The sequence below is a fragment of the Colobus angolensis genome, unplaced genomic scaffold, assembly GCF_000951035.1.
Source record: "Colobus angolensis palliatus isolate OR3802 unplaced genomic scaffold, Cang.pa_1.0 Scaffold46, whole genome shotgun sequence".
Lineage (NCBI taxonomy): Eukaryota > Metazoa > Chordata > Mammalia > Primates > Cercopithecidae > Colobus > Colobus angolensis.
In genome coordinates, this window is record NW_012118043.1 from 5,649,945 (window position 1) to 5,658,798 (window position 8,854).

At 48.4% G+C, this 8,854-nt stretch overlaps 1 protein-coding gene across 1 annotated transcript in view; it reads right to left on the reverse strand.

Annotated features, from left to right (window-relative positions):
- Positions 1–2,992: 2,992 nt before the first annotated feature.
- SPSB4 (splA/ryanodine receptor domain and SOCS box containing 4) overlaps positions 2,993–8,854 on the reverse strand; it is an 88,545-nt gene continuing 82,683 nt past the window's right edge. The window contains exon 3 of the mRNA XM_011958106.1: positions 2,993–4,467. Within this exon, the coding sequence (XP_011813496.1) occupies positions 4,340–4,467 (128 nt within the window). The 3' untranslated portion in view covers positions 2,993–4,339. The remainder of the gene's footprint in view (positions 4,468–8,854) is intronic.

Genomic DNA, 8,854 nt, shown 5'->3' on the forward strand with positions numbered 1-8,854 from the left:
GCAGGGAGTGAACGCCCTTCAGGGTGGTGGCAGTGAGAGGTCCCAGTGCTGTGTTGTGGGAGGGCTGGATGTAGGGCTGGACCATAGAGCAGAGGCCTCTTCTCAAGGGGCTGCCACTACTCAGCCTTGGCCAACCTCACCATGAAGGAATGTGGGCCTGGCTTTAACACATCTCTCCAGTTTTCAAGAGAAATCTGAAATCTGGATTTTTCTGTTAAATTACTTGATTTTTCTTTGCTAGGCTCAATTTTATTAAAACACACACATACACACACACACACACAAAGTATGATGACCAAACAAATCTGTAGGCTGGAATGAGATCCAAGCACCCAGAGCTAGAGGCAAGAGTGGACCAATCTTCTTGTGTTCTGGACTAAAACTGGGCATTTCCACTCCTTGTTAGGGACCTGAAGTGTAATGCTGCGTGGTTCCCTGTTCCTCTGCCTTGACAAATATGCGCCCCCTGTTCAGAGGCTGTGGCTGGGACCAAGGCCCTGGGGACAGAGACAGCTGCCCTGGCACACATCAACTGCCATATAACGGGGTTACTTGCTACCTGCTGCCACTTCTGTAACACTGTGAGATGAAATATTTGTTTCCTAGTGAAAGATTACCCACACAGGAGCCAGCTGCTAGTGCAGATGACAGAGGAGGAAAGCAAGGGGAAAAGGGTGGCTTTACTCAGACGATGGGAATGTCAGATGGGGTAGAGCGAGCCAGGGTGCTCGTGGGGATCATCAGATCTGTGGGGGACGGTGCCACCATATGCTCTATTCGTAGACAATTACAAAGTGACTAGCAGGACTGGTTTGGCAAGTGCCCCTGCCGGAAATGGGTCATGGAGAGGCCAAACTTTAGAGAATGTGCCAAGCATGGGACGGGACTGGATCCAGGTTATAATGTACTCTGGCACTAGGGGGCGGGAGTGGTCATGAGCTCCCAGGATATCTGCTGGGGACAGGCCCTTGGTTGTATGTGTGTCTGTGTGTGGGTGCACTTGCACACCTGCAGGGAGTACAATTGCGCGAGCAAGCCCGGAGGTATGTAGGGCTCACATACACGGGGATGCTGAGCTGCAGTTTGGGTGGGAGTGGCAGCACAGGGGCCTCCTTTCCTCAGCTCAACTCACTGGGCTTGGGAGTTCCCAGTTTGAATAGGCTGGGAGAGCCAGAAGTTCCCCTCGACCTGGAGATCCAAGCCCTTTCAGGTATTCGGCTCCCTCTCATTTCTTCAGTACTCAGCATCTTCCCAGAGGGCACCCCCCAATCACCCTCAATTATTGGGTCCCTTCTGCTCCCCGGCTCTAGCCCACCCGCTGCTCATCTCCACCCTCTGACGTCATCTATTTCTTTGCTTGTGTGTCCTGTCTCTCCCTTAGAATGTGAGCTCTGATATGGCAGGGCCAGATTTCCTTATTCATGTCCTCATAATAGTGCTGGGTGCATGAAAAATGCCCCATAAATACCTGGGAAAAGGTGAGGGAATGAAAGGGCAAGAGATCCGGGAGTCCTCAAGGCCAGGTTCTTGGCTCCGGGAGGATCCTCCCCTTCCCGCTCCTCCTTGCAGTTTCCCATGGTCATCCCAGCTGCTGGGGCACCTCCACCCACCCCTCCGTCTTTGCTGAGCCCATGTGTCTGCTCTGGGCTGTGTGGGAAGGAGCAGGCAGAGGCCCCGCCCATCAGAGGTCCATAGCTCCCTGGGCGGGTGAGACTACAGGGCAGAGGAGCTCAAGTCTCAGTACTCAGGAGAGGGTCCTGGGCCCCGGGAGTGGCATCCTCAGGCCAGAACATGAAGAGCTGAATTCTCAGAGGAGACAGAGATGGGGGGAGTGGTTAAAGAGGGCTTCCTGGAGGGCCAGTGTAAGCCAGATCCTGGAGAGGGTAAAGATGGGGAGGACATTGTTGGGGTGAGGGAAACCACATAAGTGAGGCTTGGAAGCCAAGATAAGGCAGATGCATCCAAGCTGGAAAGCTGGTGCTGAGATGGGGACTCCATGAGCTGGGAGAGGAAGAGTCCCCAGTTACTGGCTACCTGGCTCAGCCAGCACAGTGTGCACAGAAGGAAGTGACTTCCCCAAGGTCACAGCACAAAAACGATGAAGCTAGGACTCAAACACAGGCTTCCTACACACAAAGCCACAAAGTCTCAATGCCACAGCCACAGGAAGCTGCCTCTGGCAAACAACATGACTGAAAGCTGCCTGATGCAGAGCCCAGCCCTGAGGTCAGAGCTGGGAACATTGCCCCTGGGGGCAGGTGCAAGTTTGGTCTCTTGGTGGTCCTCAGGAATGTTGTCTGCCCTTAAAAGTCTGGAGAGTGCCTCTTCCTCCAGGAGGCCTTCCCTTCATACTCTACTCTCATCCACCCTGCTTCATGAGCTCCTTCTCACTTTATTATGCTGTACTACACGTCTCTGGGGATGAGACATATCAGCCTGGGCGCTGGGTCCCTGGAAATTGGCATAGTGCGTGCTGTTGGCTGGTACTGCTGAGTGAATGCTATGCCAGTCCTTACCCAGACCCTATACTGACTCTAACTCCTGAACTGCTACCAGCCCAGAGCCTGGCCTTACTTCACACTCACCTTCAGCAATTTACACTGCTCCTTGATGACAATATACATTCATCACAGTCACATCCAGCTCCACCTCCAGTCCACTTGGAAACTGGTGTTCCATTGGGTTTGCCCTCCTTGACCCTAAGCCCCTTTGCAGGGCTACCCCTTGGCTCTGGCAACAGGAGGCTGAGTTGTTTTTCCACCATTAAGGTCAGCTTTGCATGGACCCAGGACACAGGCATATTCTCTTGTCCAGGGCAGGCCTTTGCAAAATAGCTGCAGTTTGGGCTCAAGCAGGGACCACAAGTCAGACGAAACAAGAAATGTCTAAAGAGGGAGTCACGTGCCTGGCTTCTATGGGTCTGCGGACGGACCAGGCAGGCTGATGGAGGAAGCTCTCCGGGTCCCCCCCCAGACAACATTTAATACGCAGCTGAAGGACTGAATGACAAACTTTATTAGAAACGCTCCTCATTCGTCAGTCAAATTCACATTAAGATGGGGGCAGTCGGGGTGGGGTAGGGAGAGGCAGTGCTGTCTGGGGCTCTGATATCCCACTGCTGTGATGATTTCCAGTTAAAAATGAGTCTCGGCAGAGAGTGTCTGAAACATGTAAGAGGTGGCGGCAGCAGGGGCGGCGGAGGCAGCAGCAGCATTCCTGCGAGAGGACCAGGCTCGGAGTGGGTGGAGAATGTGTCTCCCATATCCACCCTTCCAGTCACAAGGCCGCCCCCACAGACCTCAGCTGATAAATAAACAGCACATCACACACACATTTGAAACAGGAAACAGACTCGTACAAGTCTCCTGAAGTGAAAAAATAATTTCCTCAAATAAAGCTTTGTGACAGCCATGCTGCGCCCTGAATGGACGATGCCCAGAGACCCTGACACTCCAGGAAGGCCCCCCAACCCAGGGCACATCAGACTTGGGTGTCACCATGCCCCCGCTTCCCCGTTCCCCCGTTAGCACCTTTGGACTAAGTACTGTCCTCTCCGTATTCCTCTTTTAAAATGCAAATGCTACTTAAAATAATCGTAAGGATATGCTCTTCCCTGGGGCGAACCAGTCAGACTCCTCTTCCCTGAGGAGAGGTGTCTGGGCATCCAGAGAACTGTGAGTCAGTGGCTGGGAAGCAGGGCACGTGGAAAGGGGTAGGTAAACAACGTTCAAAGAGGTAAGCCGGAAGGTGTCTCCACACTGCACTGTCCACTTGCCAGGTCTGCGGTTGGGCCTCCTGGGAACAGTCCCTCAAAGTGGCAGAAAGTCCTAAAATGGCATGACAATCCTGCTGCCCTGGCAAGGGGTGTGGGCCAGGAGGGGCACAGCGTCAGGCTGCTTTCATCATTCATTATTCAGAGGCAATTTTCTCCCTGCACTGGCTAATTTCTCCCTGGCCCTGTCTGCGACAGGGTACACAATAGAAAGTCTCCTGCCTAAATGTTTTATTCATTCTCTTGAATAAGGAAGCAGGCTCTCTGATCAATACAGGGGCTGCTGTGTCCTGGTTGGTGGCAGGATTTCCAGCAGGTGCAGACTCCAGGCTCTCTGTGGCTCCGAAGGAGGTGTCTGACTTGGGAGGGCTGCCTCGAGGGCAGTAGATACTGTTGGCAACAGACCTTTCGTTTCCAAAGTTGATACCACATCCTGGTCTTTGAAAGAACTGAGTGTCCTGGGGAGCCGGGGGAAGGGTAGATCCTTTCCCCTATGTGCCATGGGACTGTGAATGACAGGCGGGCCAGGCCCTGCGTTGTGTGTCTGTGCTGCCTGTCAGGCCCGGCTCACTGGTACTGCAGATAGTTTTTGAGAGACTGAGGCAGGGGCAGGGAGCTGATGTCCCGCAGGCGCTGGCGGCCCAGGGCCGAGCGGACGGATCTCCGGCACAGGTCCATCAGTGGCAGGGGCTCGGCTGTAACGAGAGGGAAGCAGTTAGAATGTGCCCCGCGCCATCCTGGCACCTTCTCATCCCAGCCCCCGCTGCACACCGCCTCCTGCCCGCTCCTCTGAGCTGAACTTCAGGGCCAATGGCTTCTCCTCTGAGAAGATTTCTCTGGTTACATAAGCTGAAGGCGTAGAGCGGTGTTCATCAGACCGTGGAATGCAACCAGTGAGACTAACGAGTCACAAAATCAATTCAATGGTTGGTGACCAGCAGTAATTTTTTTTTTGAAAAAAGAGAAAATGGGAGCAATACCCAGAGAAGGGATAAATATCGTTTCATGAAAGCCTTGTCTCTGATGTAGGTGTTTAGTGTGTCTTAATGTGAAAAGGACTTCTCATGCAGGCCATGATGGAAAATGTTTAAAAGCTGCTGGCCTTGGGTGGATCTGCAGAGGGGTTTCCTCTACAAACCGGTTAGATTCTGAGAGGCTGTCTGAAATGCCTGTGGACCCTGAAACTTCCCCTATAACTTTCCTTGATGGTCAGCAGCGGGTTGCATTTTCTTCCAGCACCTAGTTCTGGAAAATTTTGTAAGTTAAAATTCATAAATAATGGAACCTCTGGACATAGGACCAGTTAAACCAAGTTTAACTAGGTCTATTGCAGACACCTTTAGTAAGCTCTTATTCTGGTCCAAGCCCTATGATTAGCCCTGGGGAAACAGGGATAACTAAGCTAACACCAGAGGCAGCTCTGAAAGCGGGTGGGGGTGGATGGGGAGGTGGAGGCTCATGATCTGGGATTTTAAATAGGTGAATCATTTTAATAGAGTGTAATATATGCAATAATTCCTAAATATACAGGTACAGAAACTGGGAATTTCTTACATAGAAGAGCTGTTTGAAAGCTTCAAAGAGAAGACATATGATGGGGTTTTGAAGAGTAAATAGGAGTGTTAAAGGCACATGAGGGTGGGGAAGGTATCCTAGGCAGAGAGAACAGGCAAAGGCAAAAGAGGAATAAAACAGGACAGGCTGGAGGTTTGTGGGGAGAGGAACAGCGCTGATCAGTTAGCACCAGCTGGAAGGAAGATGATGATGGTGGTCACATGGCATCTGATATGGTTTGTACAGGCCTGGTTTCCCCAATCCTACAGGAATATGCTGGAAGCCTGAACCTGCATCTTAATACTTTTTTTTGGTAATAGAATAAATGATATTTCATAAACATCTTATAATGTACTAAGATACAATAAAACTGTTGAGTAGTGAATACTAACACAAGAACTGTGATAGGAATAGTACCACAGAGAAAGGCCCTCTACAGATCCACCCGAGGCCTGCAGCTTTCAAACATTTTTTATCATGACCTGCAGTGAGAAGTACTTTTTACATGGGAATGTAGTCAAGAGTCAAGAATATGTTTTACAGGAATTTTTATTTACCTGAGCTGTAGAGTTAATAAGGGGAGCCATTAAAATTAAAGTGGGGCTCGGGGCACATGCTTTGGAAGCTGTGCACAAGAGTACATCCAGCTCTCCTTCACTTGAGGCCAGATCCCAAGGCTATCTGCAGGGAGCACTAGTGGTTCAAACACTCACCTCTGTATCCTCTTTTTAAAACAATTATTTATTATTTTTATTGTGTAAGTCCACTTGTACAAAATCTCCAGAACAGTGAAATATGGAGACAGTATATTGATCCTCATAGAAAATGAGGCTGGACAGGGGAAGCCCAGCCATGCCCTATTTTCCAGGCGCAGAAGGCTGATCGCTCACCTCCAGTCACCCAATCACTGTGCCTAGGCCAACATTTGACAGCCCTCCCTCAGGGTGTCCCCATCTCTCCTCCAGCAACATCCTTGTACCCAGTTCTCCCACTCCCTGTCCCCCATCTGGCATCAGGAAAGCTGAGCTGTTAAAGTTTCAAAATCATTGGCAGACCTTAAGAGATGTTCTTATCACTTTAACACCCTAGGCACATAATAGGTATTTGACGCCCAAAATGCTTAGCCTTGTCAGCAAACCCAATTCCTTGTGTGTTGCCTGCCCAATTAGGGGCTGAAGAGGACAGATGCCTTTTATCTTCATCTCTCTACAGTCACTGAAATCAATCTAGAGTCTAAATTCCAAAGGGAGAAAGAAAAGGAGTTCAGAGTACGTTGCTAGCTCTAAATGTGAAATATAAATCATCTCTCCTCACTTCTGAGGGGAGAGTAAACTGACAATCCCAAAATGCACAGAGAAAGTCCTTGAGTTCCTGCCCCCACTGTGGAACGTTAAGAGCTCAGAGAATGCCCAGTGTTGGCTGTGCCCATTCCCTTGGTTCTTCTTTCTCACCTCCCCTGGCTTTGAGGCTTTTCTTAGAACTACCAAATGTCAAAACTTGGAAATAATCACCTAGATAGGAAGTGAAGCACAGAATTTTCCAGTATGGGAACTATTCTTGAAACTATTTTTTTGACTAAAGTTAAAACTGAAAAAGAATCACTATTCACAAAGGTGAATATCCAAATGGCCAATAAACATATGTAAAAGTGCTCAACTTCATGAATCATCAGGAAAGTAGAAATTAATACCATAATATGACTCTGCTACCTACCAACAAGGAAGACTAAAATGATTTCCTCTTTCCTGTGATGCCTGAGACTGAAGTCTGGAGTGATGAAGACCTCTGATAGGATCTGCTTAGAAGTTGTCACATATTTAGCCAAAATTCATACCCAGAGTTAACTGCATAGCCTGTCCTCCAATCCAGGTTTGCTCAAACAGCTGTGATGATTCCACGATTGTCTATGCAGACTCAACTGATGAACAAATAAATGTCCCCAACACTGTTAGGAGCTATTAATTTGGTCTTTTCTAAAAATAGGCTTTTCTTCTACTTTTTATTGTCTACTTATATTTAATTTATATATTAATGTTAAAATGAGGACTCATATGTTTGTCTATTTCTAAATTTTTATTCAGTCTGTAACCCTCAGATGTAATTAACCTAATGAAAAGAAGCGGCAGGCCACTGCAAATTCTGTGAGACAGGAAAAGACCTCTGGTGCTCTCTTGAAAGTGCCACCTCCTGGCTGGACGCCAACCAACTCAGGACATTACAGCAACTCATGACAGAACAATCTTGCTCCATGGAAGGAGAAAACAGGAGTTAATTCCACTGCCTGCCAAATCCTGGCCAACCAGTGGTTTCCAAGTCTGTCCATATTACAACCTCACTGCTAGCATAACCAGTATTAGAGAAAGCCAGTACACTAAATATATCTATAACCAAAGACTCTCACAGAGTCTACTTCACTCCCCTGCCGCCTCCACCAGAGCAAGTGCTGGTATCCATGGCTGGGAGACCTGAAGACAGATCACATCACAGGACTCCTTGCAAACATTTCCCAGCACCAGCCCAGAGCCTGGTAGCCCCGCTGCATGGTTACACCCAGAAGAGCAATAACAATCTTTGCAGTCCAGCTCTCAGGTAGCCCCATCCCTAGGGGAAGCAGGAGAGCACCACATCAAGGTGGATAAAAATCCACCAAACAAGTATCTGCTGTCTTCAAGAGACTCACCTAGCACATAAGGACTCACATAAACTCAAGGTAAAGCGAGGAAAGAGATACTCCATGCAAATGGAAACCAAAAGCAAGCAGGAGTAGCTATTCTTATATCAGACAAAACAGGCTTTAAAGCAACAACAGTTTAAAAAGACAAAGAGGGGGCTGGGCGCGGTGGCTCAGGCCTGTAATCCCAGCACTTTGGGAGGCCAAGGCTGGTGGATCCCAAGGTCAGGAGATCAAGACCATCCTGGCTAACATGGTGAAACCCCGTCTCTACTAAAAATACAAAAAATTAGCCGGGTGTGGTGGTGGGCGCCTGTAGTACCAGCTACTTGGAGGCTGAGGCAGGAGAATGGCATGAACCCAGGAGGTAGAGCTTGCAGTGAGCCAAGATCATGCCACTGCTCTCCAGCCTGGGTGACAGAGTGAGACTCTGTCCCCCCAAAAAAAAAAAAAAAAAAAGAGGGGACATTATATCATAATAAAAGGATCAACCCAAGAGGAAAATATCACAATCCTAAATATAAAGGAACCTGACACAGGAGCTCCCAAATCTATAAAACAATTATGACTAGACATAAGAAATGAGATAGACAACTACACAACAATAGTGGGGGACTTCAGTGCTCCACTGACAGCACTAGACAGTTCACCAAGACAGAGTCAACAAAGGAATAATGTAGTTCAACTATACCCTAGAACAAATGGACTTAACAAATATTTACAGAACATTCTACCCAACAACTGCAGAATATACATTCTTTTCTTCAGTACATGGAACATTCTCCAAGATAGACCATATGATAGGCCACAAAACAAGTCTCAATAAATTTAAGAAAATCAAAATTATATCAAGTATC